We start from the raw sequence: 23,305 nt of genomic DNA on the forward strand, positions 1-23,305 counted from the left end.
TTCATTTTTGCTTTTGTTTCCCTTGCCTTCATGGATGTATCTTGCAAGAAGTCGCTGTGGCCAAGTTCAAAAAGAGTGTTGCCTGTGATCTCCTCTAGGATTTTGATGGATTCTTGTCTCACATTTAGATATTTCATCCATTTTAAGTTTATCTTTGTGTTTGGTGTAAGAGAGTGGTCTAGTTTCATTCTTCTGCATGTGGATGTCCAATTTCCCAGCACCATTTATTGAAGAGACTGTCTTTTCCAGTGGATAGCTTTTCCTACTTTGTCGAATATTAGTTGACCATTGAGGGCCCATTTCTGGGTTCTCTATTCTGTTCCATTGATCTATGTGTCTGGTTTTGTGCCAGTACCACACTGTCTTGATGATCACAACTTTGTAGTACAGCTTGAAATTTGGCATTGTGATGCCCCAGGTTCTGGTTTTCTTTTTTGATATTCCCCTGGCTATTCAGGGTTTTTTCCGATTCCACACAAAACTTAAGATGATGTGCTCCAACTCTCTGAAGAAAGTCCATGGTATTTTGATAGGGATTGCATTAAACGTGTACATTGCCCTGGGTAACATTGACATTTTCACAATATTAATTCTGCCAATCCATGAGCATGGATTTCCATCTCTTTGTGTCTTCCTCATCTTCTTTCAGAAGTGTTCTGTAGTTTTTAGGGTATAGATCCTTTACCTCTTTGGTTAGGTTTATTCCTAGGTATCTTCTGCCTTTGGGTGCAATTGTAAATGGGATTGACTCCTTAATTTCTCTTTCTTCAGTCTCATTGTTAGTGTATAGAAATGCCATTGATTTCTGGGCATTGATTTTGTATCCTACCACATTGCTGAATTGCTGTATGAGTTCTAGCAATCTTGGGGTGGAGGTCTTTGGGTTTTCTATGTACAGTATCATGTCATCTGCAAAGAGGGAGAGTTTGACTTCTTCTTTGCCAATTTGAATGGCTTTGATTTCTTTTGTTGCCTGATTGCCGAGGCTAGGACTTCCAGTACTATGTTGAATAGCAGTGGTGAGAGTGGACATCCCTGTCGTGGTCCTGATCTTAGGGGAAAGGCTCCCAGTGCTTCCCCATATTTGCTGTGGGTTTTTCGTAGATGGCTTTTAAGATGCTGAGGAATGTTCCCTCTATCCCTACACTCTGGAGGCTTTTGATCAGGAATGGATGCTGTATTTTGTCAAATGCTTTCTCTGCATCTATTGAGAGGATCATATGGTTCTTATTTTTTTCTCTTGCTGATATGATTAATCACATTGATTGTTTTATGAGTGTTGAACCAGCCTTGCATCCCCGGGATAAATCCCACTTGGTCATGGTGAATAATCTTCTTAATGTACTGTTGGATCCTATTGGCTAGTATCTTGTTGAGAATTTTTGCATCTGTGTTCATCAGGGATATTGGTCTATAATTCTCTTTTTTGGTGGGGTCTTTGTCTGGTTTTGGAATTAAGGTGATCCTGGCCTCATAAAATGATTTGGAAGTATTCCATCCCTTTCTATCTTTTGGAACAGCTTTAGTAGAATAGGTATTGTTTCTTCTTTAAACATTTGATAGAATTCCCCTGGGAAGCCATCTGGCCCTGGACTTTTGTGTCTTGGGAAGTTTTTGATGACTGCCTCAATTTTCTCCATGGTAATTGACCTGTTCAGGTTTTCTATTTCTTCCTGTTCCAGTTTGGTACTTTGTGGTTTTCCAGAAATGCATCCATTTCTTCCCAGTTGCCTAATATATTGGTGTATAGCTGCTCATAATAAAATCGTTTGTATTTCCTCGGCATTGGTTGTGATCTCTCCTTTCTTTCATTTGTGATTTTATTGAGTCTTTTCTCTTTTCTTTTTAATAAGGCTGGCTATTGGTTTATCTATCTTATTAATTTTTTCAAGGAGCCAGATACTGATTTTGTTGATATGTTCTACAGTTCTTTCTCTATTTCATTGAGTTCTGCCTGAATCTTTATTATTTCTTTTCTCCTTCTGGATATAGGTTTTATTTGCTGTTCTTTCTCCAGTTCCTTTAGGTGTGAGGTTAGCTTGTATATTTGAGTGTATATCCTCCGTTTTTTGAGGGATGCTTGTATTGCTATGTATTTCCCCATTAGGACTGCTTATGCTGCATCCCAAAAATTTTGAACAGTTGTATCTTGATTTTCATTAGTTTCCATGGGTCTTTTTAATTCTTCTCTAATTTCCTGGTTGACCCACTCATCTTTTAGCAGGATGCCCTTTAACCTCCACGTATTTGAGTTTCTTCCAAAGTTCTTCTTGTGACTGAGTTCTAGTTTCAAAGCATTGTATGATCTGAAAATATGCAGAAGATAATCCCAGTCATTTGGTAGCAGTTGAGACCTGATTTGTAACCCAGTATTTGGTCTATCCTGGAGAAAGTACCATGTGCACTTGAGAAGAATGTGTATTCAGTTGCATGTGGATGCAAAGTTCTGTAAATATCTGTGAAATCCACCTGGTCCAGTGTGTCATTTAAAGCTCTTGTGTTTCTTTGGAGATGTTGTGCTTAGAAGATCTGTCATTTGCAGAAAGTGCTGTGTAAAAGTCTCCTACTATTAGTGTATTATTATCTAAGTATGTCTTTACTTTGGTTTTTAATTGATTGATATATTTGGCAGCTCCTACAGTAGGGGCATAAATATTCATGATTGTTAGGTCCTCTTGTTGGATAGACCCTTTAAGTATGATATAGTGTCCCTCTTCATCTCTTACTACAGTCTTTGGGATAAACTTTAATTTATCTGATATGAGGATTGCTACCCCTGCTTTCTTTTGAGGACCATTTGAATGGTAAATTGTTCTTCAACCTTCTATTTTCAGGCTGTAGGTGTCCTTTGGTCTAAAATGAGTCTCTTCTAGACAGCAAATATATGGGTCTTGCTTTTTTATCCAGTCTGAAACCCTGCGCCTTTTGATGGGATCATTAAACCCATTCACGTTCAGAGTTACTATTGAAAGATATGAATTTAGTGTCATCATAATACCTATTCAGTCCCTGTTTTTGTGGATTGTTTCTTTGGACTTCCTCTTTCTTTTACAGAGTCCCCCTTAACATTTCTTGCAGAGCTGGTTTGTTGGTCACATATTCTTTCAGTTTCTGCCTATTTTGGAAGCTCATTATCTCTCCTTCTATTCTGAATGAAAGCCTTGCTGGATAAAGTATTCTTGGCTGCATGTTCTTCTCATTTAGGACCCTGAATAGATCCTGCCAGCGCTGTCTGGCCTGCCATGCCTCTGTGGAGAGGTCTGCTGTTAATCTCATATTTCTCCCCAAATAAGTTAGGGATCTCTTGTCTCTTTGTTGCTTTAAGGATTTTCTCTTTATCTTTGGAATTTGCAAGTTTCACTATTAAATTTTGGGGTGTTGAAGAATGGTTCTTATTGATTTTAGGGGGGACCTCTCTATCTTCTGAATCTGAATGCCTGTTTCCCTCCCCAAATTAAGGAAGTTCTCAGCTATGATTTGTTCAAATGTCCTTTCCTGCCCTCTGGCCATCTCGGCACCCTCTGGAACCCCAATTATACGTAGATTTTTCCTTCTGAGGCTGTAATTTATTTCCCTTAACCTTTCCTCAGGGTCTTTTAATTGTTTTTCTCTTTTTTTCTCAGCATCCTTCCTTGCCATCAACTTGTCTTCTATGTCACTCACTCATTCTTCTACCTCACTAACTCTTCCTTAGGACTTGTAGTTTGGATTCTATCTCATTTAATTGATTTTTAATTTCAGTATGATTAGATGCAAAGTATGCAGTTATGAAGTCTCTTGAATCCTTTATGCTTTTTTCCAGAGCCACTAGTAGCTTTATAATTGTGCTTCTGAATGGGCTTTCTGACATCATATTGTAATCCAAATTCTGTAACTCTGTGGCAGAGGGTATTGTTTCTGATTCTTTTGTGGTGATTTCTTCGTTCTAGTCATTTTGCTCAGTGCATAGTGGCTGTATGGGCAGGCTGAATCAAGAATATCAACTGCAACCTAAGTAAATTTCACCTTAGATGATTCTGCCACGGTCAGAGACCAGAAATTGAAAACATATATCAGAATGAAATAAAACAAAAGGACTACTACAGTGAAAAACAAATTTAAAAACAAAGTAGTAAAAAATAAAAGGCCAGGAATCCCAAAGAAGAGAAAAAAAAAAAAAGAACGAAAAGGAGAAGAAAAAAAAGGGGGGTACTGGGATTTTGTGGTGTGATGACGTTGTAGTGGAGGGAGAATGTAGTCTACTTGAAGGGTTTTAGAGGGTTACCCTCTTGTTTCTGATTATTAAGTTCTGTATTTTAGAAGATGCTCAGTCTCAAATTTATATAAACCAGAAATACTTGTAGAGAGCCTCATCATTGACCACAAAAACTGAAATGAGATAAAAGACTGGGGCAGAATGGGAATGAGAAATCTCATAGAATGAACCAGCACAGTATAGCACTTGGTTCTGGGTGAATGCGGGTCATGTTTTATAAGGTATTAACTTCTGCCATTGTAGAACAAAATGAGGCAGATAAAACAAAAAACACAAAAGAAACAAACAAACAAAAAACATATCCTGTATATCTCCCAAAATTACGTTGAGTATGTTGAAGGGAATTTAGAAGTGGAAAATATATCTAGGACTTGTAATTGTAGAAATATGAAAGTCAAAAAGGAAGAATCTTAAAAATTTAGAAGTGGTAAAATATTTTAGTTAAGGTGGGAAAAGAAAAAAAATGGAAATTTACAGTCTGATATATAAATGAGTTGTACTGGAAAAAGGAAGAAAAACAAATAGGAGGGTTACCTTCTGGTTTTATATACTGTAATCCCTCGACTTCCAGCGCTGGTGGGTCAAGAACTTGCTCTTCCCCTGTCCTTCCAGCTGGTCTTCTGGGGGAGGGGCCTGCTGTGCTGATTCTCAGTGTGTGCACCTGGGGGAGCTGCCCTGACTCCTGCCAGGTGCTGTTGACCCCATGAGGCCTCTGTCCCCTGGTGGCCCCGCCTCTCCCAGGCACCCGGTGACACCAGGAGGAGCGACACTGGCGGTGGCCAGATCTCTGGCCCTGGAGTCAGCTCCCATAGTAACCATCGCAGACTCCCAGTCCGCAGGGGCCTGGGTGCTCCCGGGACGGGGGCGCTGATCTGCACAGCTCGGGGGCGCCCGGGGCAGGAGCATCCTCACTCTCCTGTGCCCTCCCGCCTCCGCCTGTCCCGGGGCAGCGCAGGATCCTGGCTGCGTCCGCTGGGCGCCCTGGGCTCCGGGGCCTGCGCTGCCGGAATCTGCTCCCGGGGGGCGGCCTCGAAGGCAGCAGGTGCAGCCCCCTCCTCCGGAGCCGCCGCCTGACCCCCGGCTCCTCCCCGAGGCCCCGCGGGCGCCCCAGGCCTGTTCCGAGATTGGCCCGCGGTGCGCGGCGCAGCCCCGGGGCTCACTTCTCTGCTAGTGACCCCGGGAGACTGGAGGCTCCACCGCCCCTCCTGGGATCCTGCCCGAGTTCCCTGCTAAGCGCGTTTCTGTCCCGGAAGAACCCAGGATTTTTTAAAGCTCCTGCCTCTCTGGGGCTGGGCTTTCTTGTCCCAGAGGGTTTTGCTGCCCGGCCTCAGCCTGGCTCTTCGCGGGGCCCCTCCCCCACTTGATTCTTTTTTATTTTTTATTTTTCCCGCCTTCCTACCTTGTTAGAAGGAAACCCCTTCTCTTTGTAGCGTTCCAGCTGTTCTCTCTTTAAATCTCAGGTCGAATTCGTAGGTTTTTCAGGATGGTTTGAATATTATCTAGGTAAGTTGGTGGGACCAGGTGAGGTGAGGACCCTACTCCACCAGGTGAGGTGAGGACCCTACTCCTCTGCCATCTTTCCCTGCCCCGGATATCAAGAAAATTATTTTTGACAATGACAATAACAACATACAAATGAATTATACAGACAATTAACAGTATATAGATCTTCCCCAATTTAACAAACCCATTGTAAGATGAAAATATACATCATCAATGCATTTAATCCACCGAACCTTCCAAAGATCATAACTTAGTGTATGCTGAGACCATTTATATTAGCCTACAGCTAGGCAAAATCATCTAACACAAAGCCTATTTTTATCGTAAAGTTTTGATTATCTCATAGAATTTGTCAATGCTGTACAGAATGCGAGAAATAGAATAGTTGTATGAGGACAGAATGGTTGTATTTGTGTGGGTTGTTTGCCCCCGTGATCATGTGGACCAGGAAGTGCTACTGCTCAGAATCATGAAAAAGGATGAATCCCACATATTGCTAGCCATGGAAAAGATCAAAATTCAAAATTCCAAGTACAATTTCTACTGAATATGTATTGCTTTCATACCACTGTAAAGTCTAAAAATCCTAAATTGAGCAGTCCTAAATTGAGACCATCTGTATTGGTTAAAATGAAAATCCAGTTAAAGAGGTGAAAGTCAAAGCTGAAGGAATGAATGATAATTTGTTTTTGCTTTTATTTCCCTTGACTCAGGAGACGTATCTAGAAAGATGTTGCTATATCCTATGTCAGAGAAATTACTGCTTATGCTCTCTTCTGAGCTTTTTTTTTTTATGGTTTCTGTTCTCACATTTAGGTCTTTAATCCATTTTGAGTTTAGTTTTTTGTAGGATGTAATAAAGTGGTCCTGTTTCATTCTTTTGCATGAAGCCATCCTGTTTTCCCAACACCATTTGTTGAAGATACTGTCTTTTTTCCGATTTTATATTCTTGCCTCCTTTTGTAGATTAATTGGCCATGTAAGTATGTTTTTTTTTTTTTCTGGGCTCTTTATTCTGTTCCATTCACCTATATATCTATTTTTGTGCAGATACCAGACTGTTTTAATTGCTACAGTTTTGTAGTATAGTTTGGAATCTGAAATTGTGTTATCTCCAGGTTTGTTTTTCCTTTTCAAGATAGCTTTGGCTATTTTCTCATTACACACACATTTTTGTATCATTCTTGTTCTGTGAAAGCACTGTTGGCATTTTGATAGGGATTACATTGACTCTGTATACTGCTTTGGGTAGTATGGACATTTTAGCAATATTTGTTCTTCCAATCCATGAACATGGAATCTTTCTAGTTATTTGTGTCCTCTTCAATTTCTTTCATCAGTGTTTTATAGTTTTGACAGTACAAGTCTTCCACCTCCTTGCTTAAATTTATTCCTGGATATTGTATTCTTTTTGGTGCAATTGTAATCCCAGGCTAAAAGCAAAATGAGAAAATAAGAGAAAAAAATGAGTGATGAGATAGGAAGCCCAATTAATACACATTTCTCAAAGAAGAGCAGAGAAAATGGATGAGAGGAATTTACACGTAAATATATATGAGGAAGACAAGAAGAACAAGTGGACAAGGAGGAGGGATTTATTAAGAGCTAAATTTTGAAACAGATTTATTTATTTTAAAGATTTTATTTATTTAATTTGACAGAGAGAGAGAGCACTCACACAAGTAGGGGGACCAGCAGAGAGAAAGGGAGAAGCAGGCTCTCTACTGAGCAGGGAGCTAGATGCAGGGCTTGATCCCAGGACCCTGGGGTCATAACTTGAATTGAAGGCAGATGCTTAACTGATGGAGCCACCCAGGTGCCATGAAAGGATTGAATCAAAAAATACATATAAATGCATGTTATTTAATTTTAGAACAAAAGTAATAAGGAGAAGAAATTTAAAAGCTTTCAGAGACAAGTGGTTTAGTGAGGGTAACAGGTGCTTTCTATGGAAGACTCAAGTCAGACTGGCATCAGGACTCATATCAATAATACAGAATGTAGAAGACAACAGAGCAATGCTGTCAAGCTCAGGGGTAAACATGACTTTCACCTTTTCTTCTTATACCTGGCCGAAGATCAGTTGTCTTGAGAGAAGAATAAACACATCTTTGGATATGTAAGGACTCAACAGTTTTAGTTCTTATGCAGCAGAAAGCTGTTGGAGAATAAAATCTGTCAGAACATAGGAAAATGGCTAGGCAGAGGAGCCCCAGATGCAGGCGACAGTGGGTGTGGAGGGCAGGACAGAGAGGTTCCAGTGCTTTCATTGCGTTCTGGAGGATGGTGAACTTCAGGAGGGATAATACTACAGGAGACAAGATGATTGAGCAGCTGGATATAACTGAAAATGTGGTAAGAATCCATACATTGCTTCCCCACAGAGGAAAAAATGCTGACTAAAAACCCAGAAAAACAAACAAAAAGCTGTAAAAATAAGACAAATTCGAGGCTTACTAAAATATGGCATTATTTTGGACCATTGATGGAGTATGAGAAAAGATCATTCATTTCCCCCTAAGTCCTTCCCCCAGGGAGAAGTAGGGGAGAATGGGACTGGGAGGCAGGCAAATGGAGAGTCACCAGTACAGAAGTCAGGGCATATTGCTTGCAGTTGGCAAGTCAAAAACTAGATAAAAAGCATTATCTAGAAAAATTATGTAACTAACTGGAGATCTACTGTTCACGATGGTATAAAGGGCATTTGGAGAGCAGACTGTAGATGGGAGGATAGGGTGGAAGAGGGTTACTTTTAAAACAAAGGCCCCCTATGATATTCGAATTGCCCCCTTTTTTAATTTTTGAAGGACACTTGTAAACCACAGGGAAAACCTAAAATATCAAATCAACCAACAAAACCCCCAAAACAAAACAAAACAAAACAAAACAAAACAAAACAACAACAACAACAAAAACCTTTCAGCTGCCTGAGAAAATGGGCTTGATCTGGCAAGATGAAATTGAGGAACAAATTCATTTAATTACCTTAGCTCAGTCCCCAGTCTCAACTCCACTTGCAGCATGATTTAGGGTCTGTGTGGCAAGAGAGGTGTCTCAGTCTCTACCATACCCTTAAAAGACTGGCCCTAAGCCCCCACCCCCACACTCCAATCAATTCCAGCTAAGTCTCCAAGCAGAAACAATAATCCACTTTCTCCCAGTATACCATCCAGATCAGTACCATCATGCATTACCATTTCAAGTCACTACTGAAGTTCAAGGTTCACAGGCTCTTCATCCCACCCAACTCTTAAATCCTCAGTGGGAGCCCATCACCCATTCCCCTGACTCTCCAACCCCTTCTACAGGCACTCCAATGCTCACATTCCTACCAACAAATCTATGTATGTGTTGATATATCTAAATATTACAACTGTACTTAGGAGGAATAGATGCATTAATAATATAGTATGAATTTGAGTCTAATAGATAATGTCAAACTGTTCCCCAAATTGCCAATTTCCATTGCCACTGGCAGTGGAGGGAGCTGTCAATATTCCACCTCTTCCAAGCACTTGGTATTTTGAGTCTTTGAAATTTACCTGCTCTCAGTTTAGTGTGTAGGAGTATTTCATTGTGGTCTTAATTGGCACAAATAAATACATCAGATAAGATGATCAGTGAGGTTGAGCACTCCAAGAAATTAGAAAGAGACCATGAGCAGTGAGTGGGCTGCTAGAATGATCCCCATGTCTATCTCTGGCATGCACTTAGTGCCAATGGATAAGATACTTTCTTTCTTAGATTTGTAGCTTTCTTGTATGTGATATGCCTAACATATGTGTAACAACAACTTTCTTTGTAGATCTGTGGTGAGAATTACAAATGATACAAATAATGTGGCTGAAGCATAATGGGCACTCCATAAATACTCTTTTAATTATCTTTATTCACTGGGTATTAAAAGCCACCAAAGCATAAGAAGCAGACAGAGCTCCAGGAAACTGCGAGGAAGCAGCAGGGGCCTTGGGCATCAACTTAAAAAAAAAAATTATTTATTTATTTATTTATTTATTTAAGAGAGAGAGAGAGAGAGAATGAGCAGAGGGAAAGAACAGAGGGAGAGGAACAAGCAGACTCTGGGCTGAGCATGGAGCCTTATGTGGGTTTTGATTCCATGGCCCTGAGATCTTGACCTAAGCTAAAACCAGGAGTCTGCCCCTCAGCCAACTAAGCCACCCAGGTGTTCTGAGAGTTAACTTTTGAGTGACTCCCTGTGATAGTTTGTATTATTATAAATATTTATGCTTCACTTCCCAAGCAAAAGCCAGTATAGTGCCCTGCTGTATGGATGTTGGGCTTGGCCATGAGATTTATTTTGGCCAATGGAAGCTGAGTGGACATGACCTAAGCCACATCCCAGGGGAGGCTTGGAATGTGTTTGCATTGTTTAGCCTGACTTCTTGTCCTCTAGCCCTCCACCCTGGGAAGAGCATGCCCCTGGTGGCTGCTGCTTCATCAGCTGTGTAAGGCTTTGGAAGCCTCACTGGCTCGTACTATGCCATTTTGATGCCTTGATTCAGCTGTGAATGCCTGTGTTGAGAATTGCTGGCAATGATGACAGTCTGAGACATATCAGAATTTCATTGTGTATAGCAACAATGAAAAATAATAAACATGAAATAGATTTTTCTTTGCAGAGAGGAATTAATATGACAGTAGACAGATATCTAATATTCATCCCTGAAGATGTTAGTGCTTGTTTTCTCAGAAACACGAAACAATAAAACAAAGATCTTTCTGCTTTGAAAAGAGAAAAAAAACAGCTAAAGGAAACAGCATCAATTTAATTATAGTTTTCTCTGTGCTGATGAAACTTACAGGGTGGAAATAAATTCCACAAAACTGGAATATTTAAGCATGGAAAAAAGTTATATCAGAATATAGAACTATTTTCTGAACAGTAGACTTTAGACATTGTCTGGTTTTATAACCCTTTTATCTATTTGTCATGAGGGAAAGGGTTGATCCTTGGTATGAGGTATTCACTTACCCTCCCATCCACCTATCTACTCAGCTATTTGTCTACCCATCCATGGACCCAATCTTTCATTTATTGAACTGATGGCCCAGCGTGTGCCAGATACTGTGCTAGGTGTAGAAGATATTGAGAGGAGTCAGGCATACAGTTGCAGAGCATTGGAGAAAGACACCTGATAGAAAATCCCCAGAGAGTGCTGTAGATGCTGCTGGATATCCAGGCAGGGTTCCTTCTCTGGGAGGCTGCAGCAGAGTGCAGTGTTCCCACATCACGTCCAGACTCTTCGAGACAAGTCTTGTTATTCTTTCATAAGTCCCACAGCAGTTGGCACAGTGGAGCACACAGAGACAGCAGGTGGTTGACATTATGTGGTGCGGAGGTAGTGGACTCTTCTCCCACAGTTACCAAATTTTGGGGATCTGGCTAGCCCAACCTTGTGGCTTTATTCACCTGGCTCCATGTCTTTGCCCAATACCCATGTGGGCAACACTCTAATCTATGCCTGATATCCTCCACTCAGCTATTCCTTTTAAAATGTTTGTCTCTTCTACCTAGTGTTTGAGGCAAAAACAAGCACTATATTCCCTTTTTAGCTTTAGTGTCCTACTTCAACTACCATTCAGACTGGGAAATATCTATTGCCTCTATGTCATCTTGACAATTATATGAGTTAATACACATAAAGCACTAAGAATAGTATCTAGCAAATAGTGAGCTCTCAAAAATGTATTGATATTATTATTGATATTATTATTAGCTAATATATCTTTTTGTGCTTCCATGAAAATTTCTGAATGACTTATCAAAAACTAAATAAATTTGAAACACAGAGAGCTATCTTTCAACTGAGAATTGTCATTTCCAATTCCCTAAGATATGAAAGTCTCAGCTTTACCATCATAGATTAATGATATATTAATTTGTTACTTTTAATGCAATGTTTGAAAAATAGCATCTTATTGCTCTTTTAATTTGAATTTTTTATTGAAAGTGAGACTGCACATTTTTTCAGATTTATTCTTGCATAGCCTATTTGTGTTCTCTTTGTGAACTGCCTGTTTAGGACTTTTGTCCATTTGATCCTTGTGGGATTCTCTCTAATCTCATTGATTTGGTAGAACTTTTTATATATTGTTAATAACTATGGTACCTCAATCTGGTAGGGGTTACTGAAGATATACATATGTTAGCACCATTAGAATGTACATTCAAGATTAGTGCATTTTACTGCATGTTAGTTATAATCCAGTGAAACATTTTTAAAGATAGGAAATGAGACAATACAAACATACCCACAGAAAACTCAGGTATCGCATTTATTACACATAAACACTATAATATGTACAAAGAGCTAACAAAATGAAGAATTTTATCAGGAAACTATAAAAAATGTCTATATGAACATTCTAGAAATAAAAATGCAATAATAACCTATATTAATTAAGAACTCAATAGATGAGTTTCACAACAGATTGGATAGACTTACAACAGAATTAGTAAATTGGAAATCTGGTCAGTAGAAAATAAATAGATTGAAGCATGGAGAGAAAAAAACATGCAAAATACAGTAGAAGAATATGAGACAGATGGAGCATGGTGAAAATATATAACACAGAATTACTGGAGTGCCAGGAGAGGTGAAGAGAATGACATGGGGTAGAAGCTATACTTGAAAAAAATCATGGTTAATATTTTTCCCCAAATGACAAAAAACATCAAGTCACAGTTTCAATAAGCGCTTTAAACTTCAAGCAAAATAAGTGCAATAAATAAACCTATGTTTAAACACATCACAGGAAAAGTGGTGAGAAACAAGACAGAGAGAGTCCTAAAGGCAGCTAGAGAGAAAGGACATGTTACCTTCAAAGGAGGAATGCTTAGATTGAAAACTGACTACTCTTTTCTATTGGCAATGCGGTTGAACTAGATTTTCTTTTTGTACATATTTAAAATGATACGCAGAAAAATAATATGAAGGTATTTGCATTTAGGGGAAACTCCAGATATAGAGGTTATAGCTATATTTCAGGGATGTGGCCCTTTGAAGTTATTTTCCACCTCATCTCAACTTTGCAAATTGTCTGTAGATTTAATCAGGCCTATTTTGCTTTAAAAACAAACAAAAATATGTTCAATCACCTATGTGATTTGTTAGTTTTGGTTCAGAAAACCAGTTGGCTGCTCTCTCAAGTCAGAGCTTTCTAGGGAAAGGAGACCTGTCAAGTTTGACAGCAGCTCATGTGAACAGTAGAATAAGTGCCAGGCTTCAAAGGCAACTATTTTAAAGGGGAAAAAAAAAAAAGCTTAAATGCTTACTAGACAAAAATATTATAAAATGTGAGATGAAAAAAGTGACTTTAAAGATTAAAAAACTTTATTTTTTTTAAAGCAGTTATAGATTAACCAAAAAATTGAGTTGATAGTATAGCAAATTCTATATATACATCTCTCCTTAAACAGTTTCCCTTATTAGCAACATCTTGCATGAGTATGGTACATTTGTTGTCATCAACGAACCAATATTGGTATATATTAATTAAGTCTGTAGTTTATATAAAGTTTCACTCTTTCTGTATGGGTTTTGACAAATGAATAATGTTATATATTACAACTATTATACAGAATAGTTTCATTGCCTTAAAAAATCCTAGTGGTCCATCTATTCATCTTCCCCAAATACTTGACAACTACTGATAATTTTTGTTTCTGTAGTTATTACCTCTTCCAGAATGTCAGATACTTGGAATCATACAGTATATGTCGCCTTTTCAGATTGGTTTCTTTCATTTAGCAATATGCGCTTAAGCTCCCATCATGTCATATCATGGCTTGATAGCTCATTATTTTAAATTGTTGACTAATAAATATTCCACTGTATGGATTACCATATTGAAGAATAACTACGTTACTTCTAGGTTTTGGAAATTATAAATATAATTATAAACATTTGCATGCAGTTTGTCCAGGTATGAGTTTTGAACTCAAATGGTAAATACGTGGGAGAGCTGGATTACGTGGTAAGAGCATGTTTAGTTTTATAGGAAACTGGTAAACTATCTTGCAAATTGGTTGTATAATTTTGCATTGTCAGCAGCAGTGAATGAGAATCCTTTTGCTTCTCATTTTTGCCAGCATTTGGTACTTTAACATTTTTTTGGATTTTAGTAATCTTAAGTATTTCATTGTTTCAATGTTGAGCATTGTTTCATATACATATTTGCTACCTGTCTACTTTTGTTAGTGATATGTCTGTCTAGATTATTTGCCTATTTTTAATAGGGTTGTTTGTTTTGTTGCTGTTAAATTTTTAGAGCACTTTGTATTTTGGGTAAAAGTCCTTTATCAGATATGTTTTTCAAAGATTTTCTCCCAGTCCGTGGCTTAACAGAAGTTTTTATTTTTTATAGAGTCCAATTTAGCATTTTTTTTCTCTTATTAGTCATGAGCCTAAAAACTCATCTCTAAACCAGGAGAACTTTGAATTTCTCGTATGATGCCTTCTAGAAGTTTTATAGTTTGGATTTTAAATCGGGTCTGTGATCCATTTTGATTATTATTGTTCTTATTATTATTATTATTGAAGATATAAGGCTTGGAGCTAGACTTATTTATTTATTTAGCATATGGATGTTCACTTCTTCCAACACCATTTGTTGAATAAAGTTGTCTTCTCCATTGAGTTGTCTTTGTTCCATCAAAGACCATTTGACTATATTTGTGTGGCTCTATTTCTGAACTTGCTAATCTGTTTGGTTGATGTATATGTCTGTTTTTCCACCAATACACATAGTCTCATTTGCCTAAGCTTTATAGTAAGTCTTAAAGTTGGGTACTGTACATTTGCCAAGTTTGTTCTTCTCCTTCAGTATTGTGTTATTTTGAATCTTTTGTCTCTCCATATAAACTTTGGAATCAGTTTGTCAATATGTATTACGTAATGTGTTGGGACTTTTATTAGGATTGCTTTGAACTACTAGATCAAGTTGGGAAGAATTAGCATCCTAACAATATCAAGTCTTCCTTTCCATGAACATAGATTATCCCTCCACTTATAAAGATATTCTTTGATTTATTTCATGACAGTTTCGTCATTTCCCACATACAGATTCCTTACATAGTGTTTTTCCTTATATTTATACCAAATTATTTATTTTTGGGGGTATAATATAAATGGTATTAAAAAATTTCAAACTCCAGTTGTTCAACACTGATATGTAGGAAAGCAATTGAATTTGTATATTAACCATGCATCCTACAAACTTTCTATATTCACTTAGTTTCAGGAATTTTTTATTGAGTTTTGGGGATTTTCTACATAGATAATCATGTCATCTGCCAACAAAGACAGTTTTATTCTTCTTAATTTGTATTCCTTTTCCTTTCCTTTCTTCTTTGTCTTATTGCATTAGCTACCAGTCTTAGGTAGATGTTTCTCAACATTAAGTATAATGCTATGAGTAGGTTTTTAGTTTTATTTTGTTTTGTTTTGCTTTTTTTTAGATTTTCTTAATCAGACTGAAGGAGTTTCCTCAAAGTAAGAAGTTAGGCTTTTGTTGTTGTTGTTTATTTGCTTGTTTGTTTTTATCACAAAAGAGTGTTATGGTTTCAAAAAAGCTTTTCTAAGATATGATCACATGGTTTTCTTTAGCCCATTGCTATTATGGATTGCATTAATTGATGTTTTTGAATGTTGACCATCCTCCCATACATAGAGTAAATCCTACTTGGTTGAGGTGTATAATTTTGTTTATACATTGTTAAATTTGATTTGTTAGTATTTTGTTGAGAATTTTATTGAATTTATGTTTATGAAAACTTTCTTATAAGATCTCTATCTGGTTTCAGTACTAATGACCTTATAGCTTCTATGTTTTTGGAAGATATAGCAGAGAATTTGTATTATTTCTTCCTTTAATGTTTGGTAGAATTCATAAATAGAACCATCTGGGCCTGGCACTGTCTTTTATGGAAGTTTAGTAATATTGATTCAATTTTTTAATATATATAGGCTTATTCACATTATATATATATAAATATATATAAATTATATATATACACATACATTTTTTATTGAATATGGGTAAGTTGTACCTTTCAATGATTTGACTTATTTCATTTGTTATCAAATTTATAATTAATCATAATATTCCTTTACTATCCTTTTAATATCCATGGGATCAGTAGTAATAGCTTCTCTTTCATTTCTCATATTACTAATTTATGTGTTCTCTTTCCACTACTCCCTTATTTTTTTTTTTTTTTTTTTTTTTTTGAAACTTCAACAATCTTTTATTCCCAAACTCACTGGGGGTTAACCCTTTCCCTGGCTAACAGATCAGTAGCATCTCTAAGAGGATCTAGGATGGAAGTGCAGATCTAACAAAGATTGTCTCCCCAACAAAGGATTACAAAATACATATATACATCTGCATAAGTATTCTTAAAACAGCAAAATTCACCAGTGTTGCAGGGGGAAAAAAAATCCCTCCGTGATTTCAGTCAATAAAAAAAACCAACAACAAAAAAAACCAAAAAACAAAAACAAAAACCCAGCATCTGGCAGTCTGTGCGGCCTTAAAAACCCCAACTTAGGACACATCTAGGAGAAAAGCATTTCTTTGCTTAAAAAAATAAAGTTTAAAAATTCCCCCTTCTCTTTCTTCCAGTTCAACTCCCACAGCTGTTCCTAAAGACACGCAGAGAACTATAAAAACAAGCCCCAGCTCACTCCCTTCTGCCGGTCTGTGAGGGCTCTGTGAAGGCTCGCATGGTCTGTGAAGGCTCCCACGGAGGATTAGTCCTCAGGAATTGTCATCCCTAAAGTTCTGAGTACTGGCAACCGCCTCCTGCTCCCTCTAAGGAAGGGCCTGAGGGCCCAGGGAAGGATTGAGGGAACAGTGTTCTTGGCCAAGAACTGGGATCCCAGGTGGGGCAAAGCAGGGGAGGGGAGGCCTTCCTAGATAAACACACCCAACCACCTTACAGTCTAAAGTCTAACCTGCCAGGTAAAAACAAGTCACAGTTGACTGTATCAAAGAGGTGCTTCCATCCTGTCCCCTTTTACCATACAGGTGACAGAACAAGCCTCAAGTATTTGACCTCCGCTCTCTCCCAGATACTGTGACATCAGGTTTTAGGCTGAAGCCATTTTGCAAAGACAGCCATATGGTCCCAGGGTAGAGCCTTTGCAGCTTCTGTCTGGATAAAGCTGCCACTCCTGGCAAATATTTCGATAGCAGCTTCTAGAAACTGCCCCGGAGACAGCACCTCGCCCCCCAGTTCAGGGTCACAGATCCTTCCAGTTGATGGGCTCCTTGCCAGACTTCTGCAGCAGCTCATTGGTTTTAGAGAAATGTCTACACCCAAAGAACCCTCTGTAGACCGACAACGGGGAGGGGTGCGCAGTCTGCAGCACATGGTGACGTTTCCTATCGATGGCACTGCCTTTCTTCTGAGCATAAGAGCCCCAGAGCAAGAAGACAAGGCCACTGGAGTTCTGATTTAGCCAGGACACTACCGCATCAGTAAATTGTTCCCATCCTCTCTCCTTATGAGAATTAGCCTGATGTGCCCGGACGGTGAGGACAGCGTTGAGTAAGAGAACACCTTGCTTGGCCCACCCAGATAAATCTCCGTGACCAGGATGAACGAAACCATCAATGTCTGTAGACAGCTCTTTATAAATGTTTTCCAAACTGGGTGGAGGTGGAACAGGTCTTTGAACACTAAAGCAGAGCCCATGGGCTTGGTTGGGTCCATGATATGGATCCTGTCCCAAGATGACAACCTTCACATGTCTTATGTCACACATTTGGGTCCAGGTAAAGACTTGGTGTGGGGGTGGATACACAGTGTAATGTTTTCTTTCTTCCGCAACAAAGCCCATTAGCTTTATGAAATACGGCTTCCCGAACTCTGCGCTGAGCGGCTTCTTCCAACTCTCACCAAAACCCACAGGCACATTGCGGGCCGCGAGCCTAAGCAGGGCTGCGGCCTTGTTCCTCTGGATGCGGACCAACTGCTCGGGGCTCAGCGGCGAGGAGGGCGGCGTGCCGGGGTCCTCCTGCCCGGCCCGGGCCTTCTTGGCGGGGCTGGCCGCTGCATCGCCGCTCTCCTCGGCGGCCGCCGCCACGCCGGTCCCCGGGTCGGCCGGCTCAGGGCTGCGGGCACGTCGCTTCCCGCCGGGGGTCGGGGAGAAGAAGGAGTAGAGCGTCTTCTGGCCGATCATCCCGGAGCCGAAGAGCGCGGACGCGCGCCGCCCGGGGACCCGCCCCACTACTCCCTTAGATAGCCTAGTTAGAAGCTTGTCTATTTCTTTTTTGAGAAAACAGATTTTGATTATATTGATTTTTCTCTATTATTTCCAATTCTCAATTCCTCGATTTCTGCCCTGATTTTATTATTTATTTTCTTATACTTGCTTTAGGTTTACATTGCTCTTATTTTCTATAGTTTCCTAATGTGGAAAATTAGATTACAGATTTTAGGGTTTTTTTTTTCCTTTTCTAATACATACCTTTAATGCCAATAATTTCTTTTTAAGAACTTTTTTCCACAAATTTTGATAAGCTGCATTTTCATTTTCATGCTGCATGAATTTCAATTCCAATTTTCATTTTTGATGAGCTGCATTTCATTTTCACATTTTCAAAATATTTAGTTCAAAATATTTTAAAGCTTCTCTTGAGACATCTTCTTTAACTCATGTGTTTAGAAGTGTGTTGTTTAATCTCCAAGTATTTTGAGATTTTCCAGCTATCTATGCCATTATTGATTCCTAATTTAATTTCATTATGGTCTAAGAGCAGACATTGTATGATCTAATTCTTTTGAATTTGTTAAGGTGTGTGTTTTATATCTCAACATATGATCTATCTTGAAGAATGTTCCACTTGAGCTGTAGAAGAATGTGTATTCTGTGTTGAATGAAATGTATAAATGTCAATTAGATCCAGTAGATCAATAGTGCTGTTCAGTTCAATTATGTCCTTACTGATTTTCTGTCTGCTGGATCTGTCAGTTAATGATGGAAGGATGCTGGGGTCTTGAACTGCAACAGCAGATTTTCTCTTTCTTTCTGCAGTTCTATCAACTTTTCACCCAGAAATTTTGATGCTCTATTGTCAAGTATATAGTTGCTAAGAATTATTATGTATTCTTGGAGAATTAATCTTTTTATCATTATGTGATGCTTCTCTTCATGACAATTTTCTGTTCTGAAGTCTACTCTGTCTGAAATTAATATAGCTACTCTAGCATTCTTTTGATTAGTGTTAGCTTGGTATAGCTAACTCTAACCCTTTACTTTTAATTTATTTGTGTCTTCATATTTAAATTAGGTTTCTTACAGACAATATACAACTGAGTTTTCAAAAAGATTTCTCTTTGGAAATTTTTTCATTTGTACATTCAGAATATTTATATTTAAAGTAATTATTGACATAGTTTGCCTACCATCTCTGTTTTTATTTGTTGCCCTTATTCTATGTTTCTATTTTTGTCTTCTATTCTTTTTCCGGCATTTTAGGTTTTAAATTGAGGATTTTTATTGTTCCATTTATTTCTTCTCTTGCCATATAAATTATGTTTATTAAATTTTGTTTTACTGGTTTCTCTAAGGTTTTTAATTAGAATTACAACTAATCCAAGTTGACTTTCAAATAGAATTGAACTGCTTCCTAGGCAGTACAGGTAACTTATAACAGAGCATCCCCAATGCCTTTCTGCCTTCTCCTATGACACTGCTGTCATTCATCTCACTTACCTATAAGCTATCATCACCCAATATATTATTGCTATTGTTATTTGTAACAGTTACCTATTAGACCAGTTAAGAATAAGAAAAATAATGGATTTTATTTTAACCTACCTTTTCTAAAATTATTTAGTCCTATATATAAATTCATATTTCTGACCTATATGATTTTCCTTTTTTCAAAGAATTTCTTTTAACATTTCTTGCAAGGCATAACTATTGGTGACATATTGTCTAGCTTTTTCTAAAGGTATGTTTATTTCTTCTTCACATTTAAAGGATAATTTTACTGGGTTTTGAGTTTTGGATTGGTGTCCTTTTTTCTTTTGATAACTTTAAATATTTCACTCTATTCCTTTTTTGCTTCCATGGTTTTTGGAGAGAGGATCGATATAATCCTTATTTTTGGTCCTCTGTAGGTAACGTGTTTCCCCCAACTCTCCTGGCTTCTTTCAAGATCTCTTTGTGTGTGAATGGTTTTGTTGTTGTTTTTGTTTTTCAGTTGGAATATGATGACCTGGGTATGTTATTGGCTTATTTCTGGAATTTTTCCTGCTTGATGTTCTCTGATCTTCCTGGATTTGTGGTTTCTTGCCTGCCATTGATTCTGGAGAATTCCCTGCCAGCATTACTAAAAACATTTATTTTGCTCCTTTTTTTTTTTCTGCTTCTGGTATCCCTATCATGCAATGTCACACCTTTTTTTTTTTAATTTATTTTTTATTGGTGTTCAATTTACTAACATACAGAATAACCCCCAGTGCCCGTCACCCATTCACTCCCACCCCCCACCCTCCTCCCCTTCCACCACCCCTAGTTCGTTTCCCAGAGTTAGCAGTCTTTACGTTCTGTCTCCCTTTCTGATATTTCCCACACATTTCTTCCCCCTTCCCTTATATTCTAATAATGTCACACCTTTTGCGATTGTCTCACAGTTCTTCGATATTCTGATCCTTCCCCCCTCCCCCATTCTTTATTTCTCTTTGTCTATCAGCCTGAGAAGTTCCTCTGACACATTTTCAAGCTCACTGGTTCTTTCCTCAACCCAGTGCAGTCTACTACTATAGCATTCAGTTTGTCCCAATTGAGTTCCTTTCAGGAAATGCTGTGTTGGAATCTTGAGAGAATGGGCAACGCTGAACTGGTAATGTGAAGACTGGAAATGTCATATTACCACAGTTGACTGTGCAAATTAGCCACAGAAGGAACTTGTATGTAGAAAGGGAGATTGAAGCAGTTATGAAGACTCAAGGGGAAGAAAAGGAAGAGAAATCATGAAACACCAGGACCAATAGAGCCATCTTGCAATCAGAGGGGGATCTAGCTTGATGGCAAAATCAATGCACCAACAACAGAAAGGTGAGAAAAAATGGTTCCCTGTAGACTTCTCTGAGTTGGCCAATTAATCCTGAAGATCATTCTATCAACAGATTTCCTGTTTTATAAGCTAATAAATCTCTTTATTCTATAAGCTATTTTGGTTGGATTTTCCCATTACTTAGAGACTATAGCATCACATCTGATTCAAAGAGAGTAGTTTTCATTCTATGTGACCATTTTATTATTTTTTAATTTTTTTTCACACAAAAGTCTTTTTATTTCTCCCAACAGAGACATTCAAAGGCAGAACCATTTCCTTTTCATAATAAAGCAATTCTCAATTAGCAATCAAGTTATATTTTTTTTAAGCCAAAATGGTGTTAACCCTATGGAACATGTGACCAAAAATAATTAAAGGCCCATGGGTGATATCTACAAGTACTACTACTAGACATAGATTACTTACAAAAAGAGCAATTTTCAATAGAAAAACTGAACATTTCCCTTGGGAAACAAATTTAATCTTTTATGGTTAAACAAGTGGGGCAAAGGACCAGATTTTCTACAAGTGCAATAGAACTGAGGCAAAAGGCTTCCCTGGAGGCCTGAAGAGGACAAGGATGAGATCTTTTTGATGGTTTTATGATGGCAATTATAACCTGCTAGCTATCTGAACTCTATGAAAAAGATGTTCAATGAAAAGACTATATCACACAAACCACTTACTTTTTTCAGTTGCCCAACAACAAAATTTGAAAACAAGAAATCCATAGCATTGAATCATGTTCATAAAACGCTTGAACAAGCTACATTAAGAAATGCTACAATAGAGCAGCTTACTGGTATACTATGGTACTCTGCACTACTACAAAAATAGTTGTGAAAACCTTATTTTGCTCAATGTAAGGATAATGTTTTACTTTTTGCAAGCCATGTATCTCTCGGTTACATTCTCTCAGTTGATTACATTCCAAATAGCTTTTAGATAATCCGGTCTGACATTTTTATACTGAAGGTAATAAGCATGCTCCCACACATCGATCCCCAGTAGTGGAATAAGACCTGTTGTTCCTTGCAGGGGATCCTGGTTAAAGCAAGCAGCAATCTGCAAGCGTCCCTGCTCCTTATTGAAACCAAGCCAACCCCAACCTGAGCCTTGGACACCGCCCGGATACAGTGCTCAACTTCTCCTTAAATTTGTCGAAGGAACCAAAATCACGTTTGATGCTTCCAGCAATTCCCCTTTTGGTTCTCCACCACCCGTAGGGCTCAGGTTTGTCCAGAAGATGGAATGATTGCTATGACCTCCTCCAGAACTTGAGCCCAGGCTGAAGAGCTATCTGAGCTGTAACGGCACCCTTCCCCAGCGCCTCCAGATACTTCTCTTCGCGTAGGTGGCGTGGTGCTTTGCTGTGGTGCAGCTGCATGATCTGGGCGTTGATGTGAGGCTCCAGGGCGCCGTAATCTACAGCAGGGCAGGTCGGGGAGGCTGTGCTTCTGCCTGCCGGGACCCCGGACGCCCCAGCGCCTGCACCAGCGTCCTCCTGCTCGTAGTCGGCGTTCGGAGACGCAGGGTCGCGCCCACCGCCAGCCGGACACTCCATGTGACCATTTTATTGAGTGACAGCATTTTCTCCTTAGATGCTTGGTGGGGAGATTTCTTCTATCCTGAGAAACCACTTACGGTTGTCTCTGAAGTAAAGGTAAGGCAACTGGCCACCTGAGCTTTAAGTCCTAATATCTTAAGTCCCCTATTTGAGATTTTCTCACTTTTCTTCATTCTGTGAAATTTTACTCCTCCTTCAGACCCTCAGTCAGCTTCCTCCTCCTTGTAAAGCTTTTTCTTATGACTTTAAGTGACAATGAACTATTTTAATAAAGTTACTGGTAGAATTGCAGTCTGCAAAATGACCTTTATTAATAAATGTAGACGTCATATGCTCATGGTATATACATATACTTTTCGTTGTCAAGGCTGAGTGCAGTTAAAATGCTCTCAGCTGCAAGTAACACAATACACAACTAACTCAGAAGTTTATTGTGTATTTAAGAGGAGTCTAGGGGACTTCAGGTGAGACTTTAGGCATCTCAATAATGATATTAAAAAGCCAAGCTCTTTTTGTTTTCTTTTTGTTCTAACATCGTTTGCACATTTCCTTTTTGTTTGCATGCTTATGGCCTCATGGCAAGAGGACAACTACAGCTGTAGTCAACTCCTATGCTTCTCTCATAAGAACTTCAGAAGAAGGGTTCCAGTTTGTTTGATGCCATCATGGACCCATGTTATGTTTTCTTTGCTCTGCCTTTGCAGCATGTTGCCTTTGACCTTGAGCTTGTCCCTTCATGGTTGAAAGATGACTGCAGCTGCTCCAAGATTTTCAGGTCAAATGTCAATGTTGAGAGGCCAGGAAAAAGAATGTTCCTTCCCTAATTCCCCTTTCAGAATATGGAACACTTCTCTAGAAGCCCTACACGAGGCTTTTCTTTGTAT

General features: G+C 38.7%; 1 protein-coding gene and 1 pseudogene across 1 annotated transcript; both read right to left on the reverse strand.

Moving 5' to 3' along the window:
* Positions 1–16,160: 16,160 nt before the first annotated feature.
* On the reverse strand, positions 16,161–18,004 carry LOC144291654 (uracil-DNA glycosylase). Its single transcript, XM_077861334.1, has one exon. It carries the CDS (start codon positions 17,965–17,967, stop codon positions 17,026–17,028), a length of 942 nt encoding a protein of 313 aa, XP_077717460.1. The 5' UTR covers positions 17,968–18,004; the 3' UTR covers positions 16,161–17,025.
* Positions 18,005–21,155: 3,151 nt separating this feature from the next.
* LOC144291382 (superoxide dismutase [Mn], mitochondrial pseudogene) lies at positions 21,156–22,426 on the reverse strand (annotated as a pseudogene).
* Between the last annotated feature and the right edge of the window lie 879 nt (positions 22,427–23,305).

The sequence above is a fragment of the Canis aureus genome, chromosome 20 (assembly GCF_053574225.1).
Source record: "Canis aureus isolate CA01 chromosome 20, VMU_Caureus_v.1.0, whole genome shotgun sequence".
NCBI lineage: Eukaryota > Metazoa > Chordata > Mammalia > Carnivora > Canidae > Canis > Canis aureus.

Bases quoted from the DNA above. Each gene is read 5' to 3' on its own strand.
- LOC144291654 (XM_077861334.1), bottom strand. From the start codon at position 17,967: ATGATCGGCCAGAAGACGCTCTACTCCTTCTTCTCCCCGACCCCCGGC.